The 24,194-nt window shown below is 39.6% G+C and overlaps 1 protein-coding gene across 2 annotated transcripts in view; it reads left to right on the top strand.

The window, feature by feature from the left end:
• The window catches only part of LOC308619375 (contactin-associated protein-like 3), a 180,896-nt gene that overhangs the window by 125,971 nt on the left and 30,731 nt on the right, over positions 1-24,194 (top strand). For both annotated transcript variants that reach the window (XM_081238048.1, XM_081238047.1), the window contains exons 11-14: positions 2,766-2,872; positions 6,085-6,204; positions 17,533-17,730; positions 21,768-21,924. In XM_081238048.1, coding sequence (XP_081094174.1) covers positions 2,766-2,872; positions 6,085-6,204; positions 17,533-17,730; positions 21,768-21,924 — 582 coding nt within the window. The remainder of the gene's footprint in view (positions 1-2,765; positions 2,873-6,084; positions 6,205-17,532; positions 17,731-21,767; positions 21,925-24,194) is intronic.

The following is a 24,194-nucleotide window of genomic DNA, read 5'->3' on the forward strand; positions in this document are numbered from 1 at the left end:
GTTCAGATCTTTTGCCCTGAGTTTTAATTGGTTATGTCCTTTTTGTTGAATTTAAGAGCTCTTCCTATATTTTAGATACGAATCCTTTGTTAGATATGTGTTTTGCAAAAGTTACCCATTAGTCTGTAGCTAATCTTTTCATTCTCTTAATGTCATTCATAGAAAAGAAGTTTTTAATTTTACTGAAGTCCAAATTATCATTTTTTTCTTTTGTGGACTGTATCTGAAAAGTCATTGCCAAACCAAGGTCACTAGATCTTCTCCTATGTTATATTCTGAGAGTTTAACTGTTTTGCATTTTACATTTTAAAAGTCTAAGATCTAGTTTGAGTTAATTTTTGAGAAAGATGTAAAGTCTGTGTTTATATTATTATTTTTTGTGCATGTGGAGACCCAGTTGTTCCAGCAGTTATTTGTTGAAAAGACTGTCCTTTCTCCAGGGAGTTGCCTTTGCTTCTTTGTTAAAGATGAGTTGATTATTTTTGTGTGAGTCTATTTCTGGGCTTTCTAGTCTGTGCCATTAATCTATTTGTTCTTTTGCCAGTGCCACACTGTCTTGGTTTCTGTAGCTATGTGAGTCTTGAAGTTGAGTAGTGTTATTAGTCCTTTGACTTTTTTCTTCTTCAATATTTTGTTGGGTCTTTTGCCTTTCCATATAAACTTTAGGATCAGTTTGTTGATATCCACAAAATTACCTGCAGGGATTTTGACTGAGATTCCCTTGAATCTATAGATCAAATTGGGAATAACTGAAATCTTGCCAATTTTGAATCTTACTATCCATGAACATGGAATAGCTCCACTTATTTAGATTTTCTTTTTTATCCTTCATCAGAGTTTTGTAATTTTTCTCATATAGATCTTGTATATGTTTTGTTAGATTTATGTCTAAGTATTCTATTTTTTTGGATAATGCTAATGTAAGTGTTGTGTTTTTCATTTTTAATTTCAATTGTTCATTGTTCATTTATAAGAAAGAATCCTGCAGCTTTGCTATCATCACTTATTAGTTTCAGAAGTTTTTTGTTGATTATTTGAGATTTTCCACATAGACAGTCATGTCATCTGTGAACAAAGATGGTTTTATTTCTTCTTTCCCAATCTTTGTACCTTTTATTCCTTTTCTTGTCTTGTTGCATTAGCTAAGACTTCCAGTATGATGTTTGAATAAGAGTGGTGAGAGCAAATCTTTGCTTTGTTCCCATACTTAGAGGAAAGCATCTAGTTTCTCACCATTAAATATAATGTTGCTGTAGGGTTTTGGATATTTTGTTTGTTTGTTTGTTTAATCAAGTTGAAGAAGTTCCTCTCTATTACTAGTTTGCCAAGGTTTTTTGTTTGGTTGGTTTTATTTTTGTTTTATTGTGGATCAGTGTTAGATTTTGTCAAATACTTCTTCTGCATCTATTTATGTGACCCAATGGTTTTTCTTCTTTAGCCTGTTTATGTGATAGATTATATTAATTTTCAAATTATTTTTTCAAATTTTGGAGCAGCCTTGCATACCTGGAATAAATTCCACTCAATTATGTTGTATATATTTTTTATACATTTTTGGATTCAATTTGCTATTATTTTGTTGAGAATAGCACTTATTTTTGATAATGAAAAAATTAAGTAACATTCTTGCAATTAAAAATTTTAATCTTATAAACAAACATTAAACTCTCACTTTCAATTTCAAAAAGTGAGATGTAACAATGTCCATGAGATGTAAGTGGTTATTTGGTTTACCTGAGTGATTTTGTGGTTTATTCAATTATGTGGGGGAAAAAATAACAATAAATCCCTCAGTCTTAAGTGATCTCTAAATCTAATTCCTAGAGGCATCATCAGTCTGATCTAAAGTAGAGGACATTCAGAACCCCTGGCACTGTGATGCTATATGGATAAAGAGTTTCTCCTTTTTCCTGACTTCCTTCCTTCTCTTTAAAATGTTTCCTTATGTACTAAGTCAACATGGTAACATATTACAATGTGGTATACATATATCAGTTAGCTTTGGCTGCACAATAAATTATCTTTAAAACTTACTAGCTGAAAACAACAACAAATTTGTTTATCTCACAATTCTGTATTTGCTGCTGGGCTCTCTCATGCATCTGGGGGATCAGCTGGCAGCTGGTTGACTTATAATCCCCTCACTCACTTGTCCTGTGGTTTGAACCTACAGGGGTGACTAGACAACCTTGAACAAGCCCAGGTTTCTTCATGTGGTTGTGCTTTCAGGGTTTAAAACTCAGCAAGAGAGCAAGCCCACTGCCCAAGCACTTTTCTAGCCTCTGCTGTATTAGTTTGCTAATGCCTCATTGATCCAAGCAGGTCATATGCGCAACCCAGATTCAAGGTGAAGTAAGCTATACTTTTTGATGGAAGTATCTATAGGTCACACTGCAAGGGCATGGAAGCAGGGATGGGAAATGTGCTGTCTATGACCATTGCAAGCAATTTATATCCCTGTCATGTATGAAATTAATCTTGCCTTATTTGTGAAAAAGTAAACACAGTTTCTGATATAATGAGATGTGTAGAAAATTTGTCTGTCACAAATACATGACAGTTGGTAGCATCTAATGGATTTTTTAGTCTATGATTGATATTACATTTGGAAACCTTGATGACAGACCCAACAATTTTTGTTCATGTTGAAATTTTTCTGATCAAGTCACTGTTTTTATCTGTCTTTCATTACAACATATTAATATTAAGGTACACATTTATCATGACCAGCTGTGGGAAATAGTGCTGTGTCTGTCTTCTTCTAGGTGTTTGCCCAGCTATTGTGAACATGGGGGTGAATGTTCCCAGTCCTGGGACACCTTCTTCTGCAACTGCGCACACACTGGTTACACCGGTGCAACCTGCCATTCCTGTAAGCCTCACACTTCATTCATTCTCCTTTCTGTTCTGATTTCCATGTAGTTCTATTTTTCTTTCCATTATTTTGTGTATATGTGTGTGTGTGCAACCATGTGCTAGAAAGCAACAACAAAAAATAATTATTTTAGACACTAATTTTTGTCTGGTTTATTTTTAATCAAATTTATTTCCTATTGATGATAAGGCAGCTAACAGAAATACATATATCATAGGATAGAAAAAAATAATAGGCAAAGGAAAATAAGTATAGGAAAATAAAATATAGTCAAAGTATAAATTAAATCTAGAACTCATGATATTATATCTTATTCTCTTCCTCGAGCGGAATCCAATTTTAGTTCTCAAGTCCTGTCTGCCTAAGTAAAAAGCATGAGTTACTGGATTCTCAGTATTTATAAAATTAAACAAGAAAAATCTCAGAAGAAGTGCAGGATGGGAGCTAACACAGTAGGGCTTCTAGACATCAGTGACAAGCCAGACAAATGCTTAGGTCCGTTGCAATCTTGATGTTCCCTGATGATGATGGTGGTGGTGATGATGATGATGATGGAACTTACTGGAACTTACCATGTACTTGCACGATTCTAGCTCTCTGCATGTTTCAACTCCTTTAATCCTCAAAACAACTCTAGGAGGTAAATGTATTTTTATCTACATTTTACACCTGAGGAACGAGAGAGGCTAGGTTGTTTACCCAGGGTCACACTCTCCATCTCCTCTTAGTGGTGTTTCTTCTGTCTAGAACACCAGTCTCTTTTCTGAAGAATTATTCTTTCAACTTTAAAGCTAACAAAACTTTATTGACCGCTAATCCATTAGCTTCTGACAGAGCCTCTGAAGTGCCCTTGGTCTTCTAATTATTGGCTCTTGTATATGTTTTTCTTTTAGTTTTTCCCTATTTGTGTGTCACTGCTGATATTTCGGAATCCCTTCTCTGGTAGCACCCCTCTCTCTGGGCCTTTAGAGAGAGAGAGCATGATATGAAAATTCACAGATCTCACCATGTACATTCCCTCCTACTGGGAGAATACATCGCACTTTTAAGAACTCTTCCCTGTGAATTATTTAATTTTATTTCCACATATGGGAGAAAAGCAGAGTTTGGACTGACATAAATTTGTCTTTATGGGAAGTGAATCCCAGTGAGGCAGGCGTCGGTGTTGAGATGAGAGCCCTGGGTCCTCAGCCCTGAAGGTTCCACAGAGGAACTCAAAGCATCTTGGAAGACAAAGGGAGGTGACTTATGCCCTAAACATCCCATAAGTTCAACCAGAGCAATTCCACCTGCAACTCTATTTACTGTACTAGTGCCAGGTGAGAACTTCCCAGGGTAAGTCTTCATTTGAAAAGAGCCGGACATCTGGGAAACTTGAGGCTAAGTGACTTGGCCAAGTCACAGTTAGGAATGGGGTGATCTCTTCCTTAAAGTGTCCTCCATCATATTTAGCAAGGTGTCTTATATGAAGCAGATATCTACTGAATATTAATGAGTAAGAAATATGGCTAAAATGCTATCAGTAACTGTGATCTAAACATCATTCTAAACAACTCTGATTTTAAAACTAACAGATATAGATAGATATAGATATAGATATATATCTGTTATATATATGTAGGGTGTTTCATTTGTGCCCCATGATTGGGTCTAATAACTGAATTGACTTTATTGGGATCATCTAACTGGTAAGCTACATGAAGATGAGGTATTGCCAAATCAAAATAAATGATCACGAGACCATTATTTTGGGGTCTCAGTGCACGATTAATACACGTGTACATTTGTGTTTAAAGCAAGCTTTCTCCTAGTCATTCCTCCTCTACTCTTGTTTCCTAGGCAGTTCCAGCCCCAACCCAAACACAAACACTGCTATCAATTTTCGTGTATCCCTCTGGACACTTTTCTAGGTGGTCGTGAGCGTATGTATGTATTTATAGAAATGTAAACATGAGCAGCCAAAATGCACACATGGTGGAAAAGCAATCCATATTGTCTCTGTGTCCAACAGTGTAGATGGTAGTAGCCGTGCCATTGATTTGGGACAGTCTGGTACATTTGACACTTGGCCATGTTTAACAAAAGGATGTTTACCTTTGTAAAATCTCTGGACCAAAAGCATTCCCTTCATCTTCTTTTTCTTTGAGATGAGAGAAAAAGAACCCCTCGATCTCTCCCTGGGTTTCTGTTGATTATTTAAAATAGGCAAAGTTAGAAGTGTAGATAATCCAGTCATTGTAGCATGGCATAAAGCCATAGCCTACTCGGATCACTCCATTTTGTGGATCTTGCCTAACCACCACCTGAGTCTGTCTGTGTGGATGCCAAATCTGATCGTTAGAGCTGGTTAAAGATCCAGTCCATCATCTGCCAGGATCAGTGCTGCACTTCTGTCCCAGCAGCTGTTAGCGGCTTTTCAGGTTTTCAAAGGGTTTTTCCTGTCAAGGCAGCGAGTGATACACACTGGAGATGTTACTTGGTTGATCACTCATTTAAATGTCTTCTGAATATTAATTGAGTCCATCATCTGCAGATGCTCATCACTTGCCTTGTACACAGAGAAACATTTATTGTACATGTAGAAAATTCAATTATGAATTAAGATAAATTGAAACTCTAAAGAGATATTTCATATATATTATATATATTTCTTTGAATTTCAATTTTCTTGAATTATCATTTGCAAAGCATTTAAGGATGTTTCTTTTTAAAGCAAACTTTAAAACCTGAGTGAAGAAGAGTTGCTGATTTGTGAAATTCATCTCATTGAAAAAAATGCATTTCACATGTAAATTGTTTTAAGTAATCAAAGAGTATAATTAGAGTCATTTATAAAATAGCATGATTATTTAGATAAAAGCAGATGATTTAGGGAGATTAAGCCAATGCACTTCGGGTGCTTAGATATTATGAAACAAAAAAGACTTAGACAAGAGTAAATCCAGTTATAACAATTTTGAAAAGAATCCTGTGTTTCTTGAACATACAGGATCCAGATCCACATGTCCCACAGTGATCTCTCCTAAAATCTTTCACTCTGTGCTTCAGAATCTTCACTCTATCTGATTGAAACAGGGAAACACTCCTCTAAAGAAAACGTCCCTGAGAGCAATGCAGAATGAGTGTCACTGGGGAAAGTACCACTTAATTCACAACATGGAGGAATCCATCCCACTGTACCTCCTGTCTGAGACCTGTGTTCTTTGCAGCTCTCTACGAGCAGTCATGTGAAGCCCACAGGCACAGAGGAAACTCTTCAGGGCTCTACTATATCGACTCAGACGGAAGTGGCCCGCTGGGACCATCCCTTGTATATTGCAACATGACAGGTATGCTAATAAGCCTTTTTTTATGACAGTTAAACTCATGTATATACTTGCTGTGCATGAAAAACCCAGATGCGGAAAGTAGAGTTTACCTAGTGGCAGCTTTATGTAGATGTGCATTTTGATTGTAATTGTAATATGATTGCTCAGAAGTATTAAACATAATGTTCTAAAATAGTTAAGAGGTGGTAATTAAATGTTATGTTCTTTCTTTGTGCAAAATTAACAACAAATCTTTGCTTATTAATCTGAAACAAAAAAGGATAAACTTTATTTCTTAGTTCATGTCAATAAATGCCAAAGACTTAGGAGAATATTCACTTTTCAAATTTATGAAAACATCCATTTGTATTCTTTTGAATCTGTAATCACATGAGTTTATCTAGGAGATAATAAATGTTTCTAAAGTGTATATACTTCAAGTAATAATATTATTCTTGTGCAACTATATAAATAATATTTTATTTTCCTTAGAAACCTAATTATATGTGAAAGGACTTGTTTACGACATATTGTTTATGATGCCTTTAATTCTTTGAAACTTTTTAATTTCACATCTCCGCCTACAGTATAGGACCACGAAGGACCAAAGGATCCACTTTAATGAATGACAACTGCCCTGATGGAATTGATACAAATTCTTTATACCTCTTCTGTACCTGTATCTATATGTGTCTGTACCCATAACTTTTCCTCCATGCTCGCATAACATTTTACCAATAAAAAGAGGACAAACCTCCAAGAAAACTTTCTGTTACTCTAGCAGTGTAGACCTAACAGGTACTTCAACAACCACAAAATTTGACTCTGCAAATTCTGAGCTAATGATAAGAAAATAATCAACTATAGATGGTTCTAAGGCAACTATAACTTAGTTATAATTTTGTTCTTCTGTTATTATGGCTACATGTCACCCTGACAGGGTTGCAGTTCTCACAAGGAGGGAATTATTTATGGATATATTTATGATGATGCTTTGTGAGTAGCTTACAATCCTGGGGTGGTTTTTTACCTACTACCATTTCATACATGAAACAAAATCTGAGCATTTTGGCAGTGGTTAATCGTATGATTAGATCTGAATTCAGTCAAATATATCTTCCAGCCCCGAAGCTACCCCCAAAGTTGGTACAGAAAATGCAAGAACTTGCAGAGCATTGCACTGGGTGTGAGTATGGCTCTTTTGGGCTTTGGGGTAAACATTTTATCATAAATACTGACCAAAATATTGCAGTGTGATGACAGACTTAAATACATTGGCTTACCTTGACTGAAAAATGTGTGCTCGGTGAAATATGTGAGGAAACAGCAGCCCAGGGCATCATTCTAGATATACTGCACTCCTGGTTTATGACAGGCCTTCAAGTGATTTCAATTCCTGCTTTGATTTTCTTTCATTACCATGGCTCGAGCGGATGCCAAGAACAAAGAAGGCTAAATAAAGTTGCTAGCATCCCAATAAAACATTTCCCTTTATCAGTTAAGTTCTTAATTATCACAGAAGTCTAGGGTATGTTAAAGATTTTCATACATATTATCTTGGGTTAATTCTATGAGCAGAGTTCCATACACACTGAAAAATTCCAAGTTCTAGAAAGGTAGAAATAATCCCAACTGGCACATTCCAAAATGAGTGACATTTCAACGACTGAAGCTATTTTGTTAATAGTTAACTATTGGCAGGCTGAGGTCAAGTTTATAAGGAAAGGTATTTGCTGCAAAGAGGAATAACCGAGAGCTGAGGGCCCGATCTTCTGCAGTTGATGGTTGTAATAAAAGAAAAGTATTTTAGTCATGCTAGTGAACACGCGGTCTAGGCTTCCCCGTGAAGCTTTAGTTGTGCATATTTATAAAGCCCCTTTGGAATGTGTAACTATCTCAGAGGTGTTTTGTTTTAATGCTGATTTGGTACCATAGCTGATGTATTTTGATTCCCTGCAATTGCTGTTACCTTTTCGGAGTGAACCTTGGCCCCTACCACCAGAGAGAAGAGTAGTTATCATCAAAATGCAAAGAGACAGTAAAAACAGATGCCCAGCTTTTGATTTCAGGTAACTTAGAATAATGCCTGATGATATACAAGCAGGTTTTTCTTACATTAGAGATGAGAAAGAACCTCTAAATAAGGGAGGGAAAAGGCGAAATCTACTGATTAACCCTCCTGGTCAGTTTGTACACACGATGGCCTTGAAAACTGTCTGCTGAGGAGGTGAATCATTTCCTTCCCCGGGTGACCTGAAGAAACATCCAAGTAAAGGCACAAAACTGAAGAGTTGCAAAAAAGCTTCCGACAACATTGAACCCATGTGTACTCAGCGCCTGCCCTGAGCCAGGCACGGCTGTGGCCACATCAGGGAGTGAATCTGAACACCTCCCTCCCCTGGTGGGGGGTGCTTTCTGAGCCAGATCATTGACAGAAGCGAATCAAATACTTGGCATGTTGCAAGATAGCAGGTGTTGTGAAGAAGAACAAAGCGGGGAACAGGGTCACAGACTGTACAAGGATGGGTTACAGTTTTAAATAGAGGAATCAAGAAAGGACTCAGTTGGAAAGTGACATCTGTGCCAACCACATCAAAGAAGCATCCCTGGGCTTCCCTGGTGGCGCAGTGGTTGAGAGTCTGCCTGCCGATGCAGGGGATGCAGGTTCGTGCCCCGGTCTGGGAGGATCCCACATGCCGCAGAGCGGCTGGGCCCGTGAGCCATGGCCGCTGAGCCTGCGCATCTGGAGCCTGTGCTCCACAACGGGAGAGGCCACAGCAGTGAGAGGCCCGTGTACCGCAAAAAAAAAAAAAAAAAAAAAAAAAGAAGCATCCCTGAGAAAACCTGAGGTGGAGCCTTCAAGGGGAGGGAGGAGAGAAGTGCCGAAGGCCTGCAGCCATGGGGAGCTGGCATGTTGGACAGACTCAGGTGGAAGGACGAGAAGGTGGCCTCTCCTCAAGTCACGTGGCTGGAAAGGGGCTGGTCCAGGATTCACACCATCTGCGCAGTTTGGGCCTTTAACCCTCCTGGGGCACCAAGAGGAAGCAAGGAGACTAGTTAGGACGTTGCTCTAGTAATCAAGCCAAGGTGGTGGTGGTGGGTAGCAGGCTGGGAGCAGAGGAGGAGGAGGAGAGAAATGTTGAGTTAGAACCGGTGGACTAACCGATGGAGAGAAAGAGAGGCATCAAGCAGGGCTCCTGTATTGGGATCCAAGCCCTGGAAAGAAGGTGCAGGTATTACTCACACAGACGGAGAGTTCTTGGGAAGGACCATGTTTGTAAGGGAAGACCAGGATTCCAGTTGTGAATATGTGAAGTTTGGGTTGCCTATTGGTCATTTAGTTAGATAGTGGAGATCTGTTGGTTATAAAACAAGTGTAATGTGTCTTCTTAAAGCCTACTGGGTGGTCATAACATCCTTGGCGATACAACCTTTTAAAAATATAATTTGGAGTGTGACTTTACAAATTAATTTAACCTGACCAGAGGGCTCCTGTTTGCTTTACTGTCACTAGTGGACACTATTCAGCAGGATGGAGCTTCTCCAGGTCCCTACGTGTTTGTTCCCCAAGGGGAAGCTCTGCTTTCCACAGCCAGATTCTGCAGGGCAGCATCCCAGGAGAGGCTGTATTATTACTAATCTTCTCTAGAGATGCTTATGTTCACATGGGTTTAGAAAGCACTGTCGTTTAGCTGAGGATCTTTGGTTTTAGCAGGCACAGGCTACTCTATCGTCCAAAAAATTAAAATGGAAAGGGAACAAAGGGCATCACAGAATGGAGAAATAAAACCAGTGCAGATGTAAAATTTTGGTGCCGCTACTCATTTCATGGTCCAAGCAATTATCCTGTTGTTCCTATTTATATAGGTTGCTGTGGGTGAGGTTTAATGATCCATCACTGAATCCCTGTGGCTCTGATGCATCCACAAATGCAACAGGAATGGTTCACATGTATTAAGATAAAGTATGAGACATTCATTCTCTAAATTAAGTATCTTCTAAACTCTCTAACGTAATCTTGGAAAGTTTTAAGAGCTGTAAGGTGTGTATGTGTGTGTGTGTGTTTGTGTAGGGATTCATGAAAATTATTGCTAATAATTTAATAATTTATATTGATGTGTAAATGTCTATTATTAAAGCACACTTAATAACTGTATATCTTCATTACATTGCAAATGAACAAACATTACATAGAGATTACTGTATCACAATGCCTTTTGGGTAATTAAAGGCTTTTAGAGAAGTTTATAGTTGCCTAGCTCTCATGTAAAACTCCTGAAATTAGTAGATTCTCGTTCTATGTGAAAACATCAATGTCGTAAGGGTTCCATAATTATGACTGAGATGGAACATCAAATGGATCATGAGACACACATACATACCCAAGATGGAGAGCAGGAGTTAACTACTTCAGTGAAGATTTCCAAATACTATTAAATACCAAGGATTTTTATTAAACTCAACACCGTAAGGAAAGCAATGTGCTGAAGACAGAGAAACACACAGGCCAGTCTGAAGACCAGTGACTACCTCCAGCAGCTACACAACAAAATATTTAATGAAAATGTTTTTAAATCCAGATTTTTCCCAGGGAAAATCCAAGGGATGAACCAAAGTTACAGCTAAATGGTCCTTACTGCCCAGGGGTCATATGAGGTGCCCCCTAACAAATCTGCTTATTGATAGAGGAAGATCTTAGGGTCCTGATTCTGTTCTTCCAACCTGGAAATATGTCCACTCTGAAAACTTTGCCTTCTCCGTGATGCTGCGATGCCTGTGGACAATTAAACACCCTCTAATTATTAAAAAACAAGTACTAACACTTGGAAAAAGATACAAAAAACAGAATTCTAAACCAATGGTTAAAATTATATCCTTGGAATAAAGACACAAATGTAGAGAGCATGGACTTGAGGACACAGGGAGGGGGAAGGGGAAGCTGGGATGAAGTGAGAAAGTGGCATGGACATATATACACTACCAAATGTATAGCTAGTGGGAAGCAGCTGCATAGCACAGGGAGATCAGCTCGGTGCTTTGTGACCACCAAGAGGGGTGGGATAGGCAGGGTGGGAGGGAGGGAGACGCAAGAGGGAAGAGATATGGGGATATATGTATACGTATAGCTGATTCACTTTGTTATACAGCAGAAACTAACACACAATTGTAAAGCAGTTATACTCCAATAAAAATGTTAAATAAATAAACAAACAAACTTTCCTAAAAATCAGATTTCAGAATGAAAAAAAATAAAATTATATCCTTGGTAATAGCCTTTAAAAATGTAGTACTAGGACACACTCTGCATGTATTTTTTAGTAACTTTAGTACAGAGACAACCAAAACAAGACAAAATAGTAAGCTAGTTTGAATGGACTGCTTGTGCAATTTGTTGACAGACCCATTCCCTTTCGAAACAGAAGAAACAAAACAGAACTTCTTTGATGACAAGATGAGGAAGGCCAATGGCTCTACTCACTGAGAGAGATAGAACTGTTTGTGCCCACCCTAAACCCAGGGTAGTTTTTTGCTGTTTTCATAGTTGTGAGGTTCAGAAACTGCTTCTCAGACCTTGCATTGTGAGAATGATTGTCACAGAAAGAAGATAGGTTGCAGTCAGAGCAGTGATTCAACTTCCAGTGCATAAAAATCACCTGGAGGCTTGATGAACAAGCTGAGGACTGGGTCTGTGACATCCCTGCTCATTGCACCTTCAGATCTTGGTTTATTGCCTCAACAAGTTAATAATCCAGAACTTTTTACTCATTATTATTGCTGAGTCACTTGCCTTTATGCAAACCAAGCAATTGTGTTTCTTTTCTTTTTTTTTTATTGAGGCATAGTTGATTTACAATGTTGTGTTAGCTTCAGGTGTACAGCAAAGTGATTTAGTAATACATACATATATATTTATTTTTTCAGATTTTTTTCCCTGATAGGTTATTACAAAATATTGAGTATAGTTCCCTGTGCTATATAGTAGGTCCTTGTTGGTTATCTATTTTATATATAGTAGAGCATAAATGTTGAATCTAAAAAAAATGATACAAATGAACTTATGTACAAAACAGAAATAGACCCACAGACATAGTAAACAAACTTATGGTTACCAAAGGGGAAGGGGGGGGATAAATCAGGAGTTTGGGGTTAAAATATACACAGTTGTGTTTCTTAAACATCCTTTTCCATGTGTCAAAAATTGTCAGGGGCTTCCCTGGTGGTGCAGTGCTTGAGAGTCCGCCTGCCGATGCAAGGGACACGGGTTTGTGCCCCGGTCCGGGAAGAGCCCACATGCCGCAGAGTGGCTGGGCCCATGAGCCATGGCCACTGAGCCTGCGTGTCCGCAGCCTGTGCTCCACAACGGGAGAGGCCACAACAGTGAGAGGCCCGCGTACCGCAAAAAAAAAAAAAGAAATTGTGTCAGGCCTCCAGCACTGTGGTTTAGCAAAGGGCAGTCAGCCCAACTGCTTTACACATAACTCATGTCATTTTTTTAAAAGCCCTCTATAGAATGGGTATTGATTCATACACCATGAACCTGCATCTCTTTTTTCCTGGCTTTTGCCTAGAAAGAACCCTTCCTGCCCCCACTGGGGGTACATTTTCTGGCTGGCCTCCTGCAGCTTGTAAAGGTAGTTCCTAAAACAGGCAGCCTAGTGTGGTTGGCAATGCAGAATTTCTAGAGCAGATCCTGTCACTGTGCCCAAAGGGGAAAAAGACAAATGCTTCAGGAAAGTTTATTTTCCTGCTTTTCTGTCAGCCACGCAGTCTGCCCTGGCCTTACGGGTGGACAAAGTGAATGGTCTTGATGAACAATAAACATATAGATGTTCAGAGAGCAGTTAGGCCAGCAGCATGCTTGGTTCATTGCCTTAGCATTCAAAGGTGGCTAGACAATAGCATTCAGTCTTTAGATGCTGCCTGGTCTACTTTCCTCATTTACCAAATATGGAATCGGAGGCTCAGAGGATTTCTTTGACTTTTCCAAGACCATAGATTGTAACCCATATCTCTTATTGTCCATGACCCTGTACTCTGTCCATATCTGATTTTATAATTGCATATATAATGTACTCTCTGAGGAAAGTACTTTGCTCTTGTGCTGTGTGGTAGGCTGATAAACAAGGGAAAGCACTAATAATATCTCCCAGTAACTGAGCTCTGGGAGGTTTCAGGCACGGGGCCAAGCACACGTACATGTTGCCTCAAGACAATGTATGCCGTGTTGAGTAAGTGTCAGTTCATGTTAAATAGCAGATGCCTACCCTTATGAATGAGCAGACACACAAAATTGTATTCAGTGTGACCTAGTAAGTGAAAATATCACCCTCTGAAATCCTAGGGAAGAAGGCTGTGAAGTAGCTGCATTCCCTTGAGGATATCCAGTTGTATCTTATAGCATTTTCTTGTGTTCAGAATATTAAAATAAATCATGAAAAGCCTCAAGGCCCCAGATCTGTGGCAGCCCTTTTGAGGGTCTTCATACAAATATTGATCAAGAGGGACCCACAGGTGTGGGGCTGGGATGAGTGCCACCTCTGGGCCCTCCCAGGGCCTGGAGACTGTCTGCTTAGAGCTGTCATCTCTCCCCTTCCATGAAACACACACACCCGTCTCCTTGGCCTTGACAAACAGATGACATGGCAGGGCCCAGGGCCTGTGACATCTAGGGCAGGGCCAGGTGAGAGCTGACCGTTGTCTTCCTCAGGGCACCCACTGGGCATTCAGAGCAGCGCAGTTGGCCATTACCAGCACTATGGGCACATAAATGCCCGGGATCTAGTTCTGGTTTCTTCTGGAATTTTTTCACTGGAAATATAGTAGAGGGCTCAGATGGGTAAGGCACTCTGGGAAGGTTACAGACCTCAGCACTCTTTGAGAGCTTCACCTACTCAGAAAGCTCAGCGACTCACGCCGGGCTGCTTAGAACTGTGTGGCAAAGTTACATAGTTTTGTGAAGTTGGGCAAGTGAGTTTGTCTAGACTTCCATTTCTCTTATCTGGGTGGCCAGAGGGTTGGGTTGGATCAAAGGTTAGAACAGTGTTTCTCTCTGGATAGTAACACAGGGGAAGAAATTCTGAGAAGGCTGTTGTGGGTCTCTATTGTAGCATTCAGATGATTTTGTGGATCCAGGAATGGCTGCTAGTGTTTACATCAGTCTCTCCTTATTTATCATCCTGAGTGCATCTTCTTTTTTTTCTTTTTTTTTTTTTCCGGTACGCGGGCCTCTTACTGTTGTGGCCTCTCCCGTTGCGGAGCACAGGCTCCGGACGCACAGGCTCAGCGGCCATGGCTCACGGGCCTAGCTGCTCCGCGGCATGTGGGATCTTCCCAGACCGGGGCACGAACGCATGTCCCCTGCATCGGCAGGTGGACTCGCAACCACTGCGCCACCAGGGAAGCCCCTGAGTGCATCTTCTTGACCAGCTTTATCTGGAGATAGATGTGACAAGTTAAATCATTTGGCACATTGCCTTCCCAGTCTTCTCAGAATGTGTACCCTCTTCCCATCAGAAGAAACAGAGGCAGCTGGCTTCATTTCCAAAGAGGTGGTGTTTGGACACAAATTGGACTTCATTTCAGGCATCTGTGGGAGAAGAGATTTTTGCCTTTACTTTCCTCGAGGTCAATGTCCAGATCATGAGCGATGGTCCCACAAAATATAAAGGCATCATATTGTTCATGAAGTCTTTTTTTCTCAGGGAGATTGAAATAAGCATAACAGATAGGCTTTCAATGTGTGTCTACCTGAATCTGTAGAATAAAGATCTGCTTCTTTTTCCACCCAACCACTTGTTTTGCTATGAAAGACTCCTGGTATAGTTCAGAGGCCTATTATAAAGTATAGGAAGTGTTGTCAATTGCAAAGTGGATCTAAGTTGGCAAAACAAACAGAAGGAGGAGGATGTCCTATGAAATGGTAAGTCAATGTCATTATTTATATCCAGCTTACCAAATGAAACCAGCAAGTGAACTTGGCTGCAGGTTCATTTGTCCAAGCAAATGGTCAACCAGGTACCACCCATGGTCACCCTGCTCCTGTGCAGAGGAAAGGCTCCAGTGAGTTGGATGAACATGTTCTGATAGGGTCTAATTCAACAATAGTTCAAAATTCCTGTTTAAATTTGACCACTGTTAAAATTAATTACCTCAGGTCCAAAATTATGCTTCAGACTACCGTGAGTAACAGCTAAGTATTTTTCCATCATGCTGGTCACTTAAATTCCTTAGTCTGTCTCTTCGTGCTTGAAGGCTAAGATTATGTGTCATGTCAAAGGTTCCTTTCTACTCATAGTTTTGAAATAATATGTTGTGGAATATTAGGGAAACATAATGTGTCTTTGTTGGGGTCTTTTAAATCATATTTCTAGAAAGGGCAAGCATTTAAAGTATTTTTTCAGAGGACAGTTTTGAGGTTCTTTTCAACCTTTCCCTTCTCTCCACTTCAAAATATTTCTATTATTACACTTTAACCATGCAAGACCATAAATTTTTCATACTGACCACTAGCCTGTATGAACTATTCAAGCACATTATTTTTCTTTGTGCCCTAAGCCATGAAAATAAATGACACAGTGGCATGGGAACTGATGAACTCCTAAGCCTAACACAGTCTTCTGCATGGCTCCCTGTACCCTCATTTCATTTGATGGAAGAAACCCTGAGGGTGAATGGGAGTAGGTAATTACCAAAAATGATGCCAGACGCATTTAAGTAATTTTCCAGGAAAATGTTGAAATATAAAATGCCTAGTGAAAACATGATTAAGGGGGAAACACAATCTATGGATTTCAAGTTGCCATAGGAACACTCACAGCCCCCTTTAGTGAGCAGAGAGGCAGGTGATCCTTCAAGTCTTTTTTCCTAATTGTATATAAAACTGCATGAGTCATGCTGACTCACAGTTTGTTCCTGTTCTGGCTAGTTTTTGCATATTTTGTGATGTTCTTTTCCATAGGCTTTGAATCGGAGGTTTTTCCATGGCCCTTAGGGTTCTTTTCCCTGGATCTCTGGATGTATTTGATGTGTTAAGGGTTTGCAAACACCAGCATGGATGTAGGTTTTTCCCAGACCCAAACTCTCAGGGCAGGAAAGGAGCAGGGGACCCCTCACTGAGTTCCATGCAGCATTGTTTTGATTTTTGAACCTTGCTCATGTATTAGCTATTAAAAAATAAACTCCGGGCTTCCCTGGTGGCGCAGTGGTTGACAGTCCGCCTGCCGATGCAGGGGACACGGGTTCGTGCCCCGGTCCTGGAGGGTCCCACATGCCACAGAACGGCTGGGCCCGTGAGCCATGGCCACTGAGCCTGTGCATCCGGAGCCTGTGCTCCGCAACGGGAGAGGCCACAACAGTGAGAGGCCTGCGTACCACACAAAAAAAATAAAAATAAAAAAACTCCACAAGACTGTTTCCTGCCCCTCTAATATGGCAAGTTTGTGTGGATACTTATCATTTTATCAAATACATATTACAGAGGAAGTTATATGACATGACATTATAAATATAGTTGAATTAAGGCAGCTTGAACTCAGCCTTTTAGCCACTGAGCCATGGGCCTTTTATACTGTGGGAGCTTCTATACATTCATGGTGGGAGGTTATTTTGGGGAAGATAAAAGAAGTCAAGGTGTTTTTCTTCTGTTATAAATATTGTGAAGTGTGCATTGTTTTTTAAATCTCTTTGAAAAATATAGGTAATCCATGTAACAGAAATACGCCAGAATTTTCCAGCAGACATTCATGTAGCAATGGTTACTGCTAGGAATTGTTATGTTAGATACCCCAAGGCACTGTGTTTTTTAGTGCTGGCCATTGAACGAGTTGCTGACACACTATTAGTCAATTTTTGTCAAAAATACTTATTTTCCATTATTTTGCATGATCAGAATAATGGTTTTGTGAGCTGCTTGTTCCTCAAATGTGTCTTTTACACATTTCTTTGATTATCAGAGGAAAAGATGCTCAGTGAGATGAGGAATATGCTTGTTAAAAACATAAGTATATACATGATAATCTTTAGCTTTCCTCTTATAGTAATGGAAAGAAAAAAATAAAAGCCAAAAAGTTCTGTTTATGACTTTGAGTATTATAATACAGAATTTAAAAAATTGACCCCCTGACAATGTTGACTATAGTAATGGTAATGCAAATTTCAATAAAGAGAATCGCTACTGACAACATTTTAGGAATTCCACTTGCTGATTCTAATGTCAAAGAGATCTGATTGCTACAAAAATAAAAACCTTAATTCAGATAGAAGATGCTTCTGATTTCCATATTTATGTTTAATGATTCCATTCTCATCACAGTCTCCTTTCTCCCTCCCAACCCCTCTTCTGCCCACCAGACACTGCATGGACCTCAGTGCAGCACAATGGCTCCCACTTGGTTAGTGTCAAAAGCTCGAACGGAGAAAGCCCCCACCCTGTGTTTTTCAAGTACACAGCCAGCATGGACCAGATCCAGGCCATAATTGACTATGTGGACCACTGCCAACAGAAGCTGACTTTCCACTGCAAGAAGTCAAGGCTTTCAAGTCCCCATGGTGAGTAATCAGAGTAATCAGACATTGTGGGCGGTAGCCCCCACAGATCACAATGGCCTGCCAGAGATCCATGAGAACCTGTGCCTATAGTGCCCGGATCACATCTGAAGTGACAGGGATACTCTTCTTCGGAGCAAAGACCAAGGTCTTTGCTCAAAGCCAGGAATGATCTGAAGTTTCTTCCTAGACTCAACTGGGCAACTGAGCAGTAAAAGCCTCCTAAGGAGGCCCCTGGAATGCTCAGTGCTCATCTGCCATGATGGGCAGGGACCTCTTAATTCTGTTTTATCTTGGGAAGGATTGCTAACAACGACATGGCTTAGTTATCTGGAGGTGATTATTCCGTGAGATTCTTTTTCATAGACAATGCAATTAGTGTCTTGGCTAATTATTAATTAGGGAACAATGTTGGTATCACCGCCTCTTTCACACAACATAAGTGCTAATAGTTTATTTCTCATATCTTTTCTTCTTTTGAAAATTCTTTTTTTTTTTTTTTTTCCGGTACGTGGGCCTCTCACTGTTGTGGCCTCTCCCGTTGCGGAGCACAGGCTCTGGACGCACAGGCTCAGCGGCCATGGCTCATGGGCCCAGCCACTCCATGGCATGTGGGATCTTCCCGGACTGGGGCACGAACCCGTGTCCCCTGCATTGGCAGGCGGGCTCTCAACCACTGCGCCACCAGGGAAGCCCGAATATTCTTATTTTTAATTTTATATTTTCTTCCTTTGAAAAATCCCATTCTGTTGGAATGTGCAACCTCACTGCCTTCATGAAACTGCTTGGTTTTCTGGAGGCTGGCGTGCCCCTTCTCTGATTAGGCATCTGGGGAGTGGAATGAGCAGAGGGCAGTAGGCAGGTTCTCTGAGTTCAAGCTCTTAGGACTTAGACAAGTCCCTGTCACTCAGCAGCTATGGGACTCAGGAAACCATTTTATCTTTTTTGAGTCTTCAGAGCTAAGACACTAACCTTGCCAGAACTTAATTGCACCACATCTATAAATGGCATGAAGTAAAAGCTACTTATTTGCATCTCTCCAGTTTATTGAATTTATAGTTAGTGCTAGTGGGTTTAGTACTTACTGTTAGTTGATTGATGCCAGATAGATCACTGAGCTAAAATTGTATATTCCCAGAAGAATGAGAAAGCTGCCTCCAGGAGAGTAAATTATTGTTATGGGGCTTCCCTGGTGGTGCAGTGGTTGAGAGTCTGCCTGCCGATGCAGGGTACATGGGTTCATGCCCCGGTCTGGGAAGATCCCACATGCCATGGAGCGGCTGGGCCCGTGAGCCATGGCCGCTGAGCCTGCGCGTCTGGAGCCTGTGCTCCACAACGGGAGAGGCCACAACAGTAAGAGGCCCGTGTACCCCAAAAAAAAAAAAAATTATTGTTATGGGTTGTCTAACCAGGGAAAACAAGGCAAAGATAGAGTAGTGTTGGAACCAACCACTAGTCATAAACCACCTAGTGAGTCATGGAGCAAACTCATACAAGGTAGCAGATGGTCTATTCCAGAACCTGGACACGACCCAGATCAGCAAAGGATTCCCGCCTGGAGGGCCAGTGTCTGCCTATTGATTTGCATGTGGTTGCTCAATTGTTAGCCCTTCGATATATTAATAAATATATAAAACAGCAACAGCAGCAACAAAAACAAATATTTAAACAAGTGTTTAATTGGGGCTAGGGGGGAAAGATGGAAAGAGAAAAGACTTATAAACTTAATAAACACGTGCTAAAAAAACAAAATAAGGGACTTCATTAACCATACATGCTCAAGTTATTTGCATTTCTTATATGCTGCTCCTGGAGGATTGTTAGTACAAACTTAATTTAAACAAATTCACTACAGACCTATATATTTCCAGAAGTGTTTAATTAAGGTTGAGTTGAGGCAGGCAAATAGTGTAGCCCAATACACCTTAAAACTGTTGCACTAATTTGCTCTGTATTATCAATAGACACAAATGGGTGTGCAGAGCTTTGATGCCACTCTTGTGTGGAAGGAGTGAAAACAACAAAGCCTGGGTCCCTCATTAGAAGGTTGCAATGTGAAAACAGTACAAGGGGACTGCAATGTGGGGAACAAGTAGCTTAGGAATTTTTTAGGGTAGATTGGGGAATGTCAGTCAAAATTCAGTTTTCTCTCAAGAATTTTCCACTGTTCAAATTCTCAGAAGTTATCAGGAGACTGAGGTGGTGGTAATCTTGAGAGGAGATAGAGCAAGTCTGGGGCCTCAGTGCAGCAGCTCTTGTGTAGGTTTTGTTTTCCAAGAGGGCCAGGGAGGAGCAGAGGGCCTAGGATCTTGCTAGGGTTCTGAAACATTTTTCCTTCAGCATCTTTAAGGTCTCTGTGTTACATATAGTTTCAGGGGATATGATTACAGGTGGCTAAAGAGGAAGTTGGATGACAGTAAGTGTTGACTCTAGGAAACCATTTGGTTACCCTACTATGAATGCTTAAGGTCATTGAGGATTGTAGCTGTGGCTGGAGAGAAGGACAGTGAACTATGAGCTAAAATAATTGAGGAAGTAAAGCCGTGTACCCTGGTCATTGATATCTCTCCTATTCCTTTTCATTTCAGTCTCTAATTCTTCTTCATATTATTCTTAATCATTTCTTATGCAAATTCTCTAAGTTACTCAAAGGAATCTTGAATGGAGCCAAATGCATTTTGTACCTTTAAAAACACTTAATGATTTTCACTTTAGAGAGAAAAATGTAAACACAGAGTAACACGTTGGCATATAATGATTTCTTTGCTCTTCAAATCGATGAAAGAGGATGTTGAATAATTACATTTTTAAGATGGAATTTTGAAAAATATCTATTAAGTACCTATTAAATAATACACTAAAAAGATCTTCCACCCCCTAAAGATGTTTTCAACACATTAAAAAAAAAGATAGTTGATATTGATTTCTTGGCACACCTGTCACCCACTGGGCCTGCAGTGCGTGGTAATGAATGCAGTCCATGTGTTTACCAGCTGAGAGGTTGTCAGCAGAAGCAGAAGTCTCATTGAACAGGGAGCCATAATGAGCAGTGGCGATTGTAAGTTAGGGAGAAAGTTATTTCAGATTCTTAGTGGGGGCCTGATGGGGACAATTTAAGAGTTTGAAAGAGCACATGAAAATGGACAGGCAGCTTTGCAAAATTGATGTCACTTCCGTTTCCCCTCCTGCCCTGATTCTCTGTTTACTAGGGACTGTTTCCCCTCCCCCTTTCCGTGTGCACCATCTTTTCTGATCATCCTCCCCCCGGTGTACTGTAATCCCACACTGGGGCCTCAGCAGCATCTTTAGCGTAAATGAGCAGTCCTGCAGAGCTGAGGCAGCCTCTGGCCGTGTCACTTAATTATACATTGCACTGAGGAGGGGAATGTGCCGAAGAACTGAATGTAGTTGTCTCGGACTTGCTCAAGCCGAAGACACCTCAGGCATGAAGAAGGCTTATCAGTGCCATTTCTTTAGTTTCCAAATACAGAGCAACCCATTCAGTATAAGAAGAAGCACGTCTCCAGGAAACTTTTAGGACATGCTAGGAAGTACATGTCTTAAACACATGCCTGTGTTTTTAGCTAATAAATAAAGTGAAAGAAATCCATATTTCTCATAATAACATTAAACGTTTTAATGGCATTTTAGGACCTCAAACAGATTTTAGATTCAGTGTGTAAATTACTGTGGTTTTTATTTTGATGACAATTCTTTCTTGAATGTTATTTCCAAAGAAATTATGTAAGTGGAGTCCTCAAGAAAAGTTTGTAAATATCGTGCCCGAATGAGTTAGGGACTACATGCTCATTTTCTGATAAAAGAAAAAAATTTGGTGACAACGTAAGTTTTGACATTAAAATATATATTTTTAAACAGTTGGGAGTCCTCTTAAAAATGATCCTATTGCACAGTTAAAATATGCTCACTTCTAAAATAGTCTCTCTATGTTTTAAATAGAGGGAAGTAAAGGAACTATATTGGGGAGGCAGGTAGTGGGGGGCAAAGTAGGTGTCACCTTTCTCATACTTGTCTTTCAGATGGAACCCCAGTGAGCTGGTGGGTTGGAAGAACCAATGAAACACACACTTACTGGGGAGGTTCTCTGCCTGATGCTCAAAAATGTACTTGTGGATTAGAGGGGAACTGCATTGATTCTCAATATTACTGCAACTGTGATGCTGACCGGAATGAATGGTGATTTCCATATAATTTCCCTGTGCAAACTGTAATTTTTGTATTGCTTAAACGATGTACCTTAGGCAGACATTGGACACAATAGTATAATAAAGAGAAAAAATTAAAGTATTCCCTAGCAAGTTAAAAGTATAAGCTTTGATGTGTATGATATCATTAATCTGAAGCCTAAAATATTAGGTAGCTATTTTTGTTGACTTGTGAGTAACTAATCATGTCCATTTTATTTTTCTAGTAAGAGAAAATAGGAATTAATGTTTCCCATTCACTGGAAGTGAAATATCTGACTTCTTAAAGTTAAGTTAATCCAGTTAATAAGATGACCACCCCTTGGCTGACCCAGGGCTGTTTGCTGACCTTCCTAATTCCCAGTTTCATTTTCTTAAATGGCCACACAGGGGAAACCAGACAAGGCCTTGAGTCCATGAAAGGGGGTATACAGAATACAAAACTCTCCATGCAACTGGAGGTCTCAGAAGGCTGCAAACCCAAAGAAAAGGTAGACAAGGACAAATCATCCAGTAGGCACTCTGGGTAGAAAAAAATAGCTCCCTGAAAACTCATGTCTACAGACTTGCCCTCACACAGATTTGGAGCCCAAATTTATATAACTTGGATGGTCCTCAAATTAAGTTAACGTAGCCACAGGTTGGCAGCACCACTGGCTCATCATAGGATTACATGAGATTCTCACTGGAGGCCTGCCCTCCCCCTTCACACAGACCTCACAGGATTACCACAGATAAAATGGCACCAAACATGAGCTCACAATCCAGGGTTATACAACACCAGAGGACAGATGTGGGAGGCAGAAGAAAACACAAAGTGTAGATGAGATGCCTAAAAGTCTCAGATCATGGATACATTCAAAACATAAGATAAAATAAATATGTGAGCTGCTTGAAAAATCAAAACTGGAATTGAAACATGAGAAAGTGATCAGATCCTATTAACAAAGATGATTGTGATTTGCAAAAGAATATTAGCCAATGATAATATTTACCCAATTTAAGATTTGTTGGATCAGATATTAGACACAAGTGATCAGAAAATTGGTGAAATGGAAAATATATGTATATAAATGACACAGAACAGAGAGAAGCAAAATGGGATCGAGAAAAGCAGTGACATGGAGGAGTCATGTGGAGAAGATTGAAAATGTGTCTGATTAAAGTTTCAGAAGAGAAGATTTGAGATAATTAAGAAGAGGAAATATTCAAATAGCAGGAAAATGTCCAGATTTGAGAAAACATTAGAATACCAAGCAGGATAAATAAAAGTAGATCCATATCTAGACACACCATGGTGGAATCAAAGGACACCAAAGAGAATGTTAAAAGGAGCAGAGATGAAAGCAAGACTCTTAAAGGAAAGACAGCCAACCAGCAGACCCCCCCTGAACAGCCCAGGACCCAGCCCACAGAGGGCAGGACACACCCCTCACAGGACAGAAGTGAAATAACTGTCAAACTCCCAGTGTTTACCCAGCTGATATTTTAAAAAGTGGAATAAAATTAAAATCCAGACAAACAGACACTGAAGAAATTTACCACTAGCAGACTCCACAAGAGGAATTTTTAAGAATGGTTTTCAGAATGAAAGAAAGTGATCTTATAAGGAAGGTCTCAGAGGCAGGAAGAAATATTGAGGAAAAAAAAACTGTAAACTCAGAGGTTAAAAACTAAAAGAAGAAAATACTAGACACTGATAACATGTAACTATATGTATGAATTTGAAACACAAGAAAGCAGTCAGATCCTATTAACAGAGATGATTGTGGTTTACAAAAGAACTAAAAGAATGTTTAGAAATAAAAATATTATTGAAATTTAAAACTTGTTTTGTAAATATTTTTTAGAATTAAATTGCTTAAAGTTTATGTCTTAAAATTTGTGTAACCTCTAAATAATAGAAACAAAGCATGTAATATTCAAATCAGTAGAGGGAGGAAAGAAAAAATGGGATTTTTAAAACTTAGTTAATACAAAAGAAGATAGAAAGTGAGACTTTAAAAAAAGAGAAAGCAACAAGTACAAGATAAAAACTGTGTGAGTAATCTTGCACAATAAATGTGACAAAAATAACCATTTAAATCCAGATGTCATATTGAATTAAAAACAAATATATCTTGTCTGTAAACCTAGGCATATTGAAAGCAAAATACCAAAAAAATAATTACCAGGCAAATATACGAAAAAGTTAGTAAAATTTTAAGGTTTAATGTGGACAAAGATCACTATTACTATACGATATTGCTTAATTTCACAATA

This window comes from Mesoplodon bidens (genome assembly GCF_964165515.1).
Source record: "Mesoplodon bidens genome assembly, chromosome: 6".
In the NCBI taxonomy this organism is placed as follows: Eukaryota; Metazoa; Chordata; class Mammalia; order Artiodactyla; family Ziphiidae; genus Mesoplodon; species Mesoplodon bidens.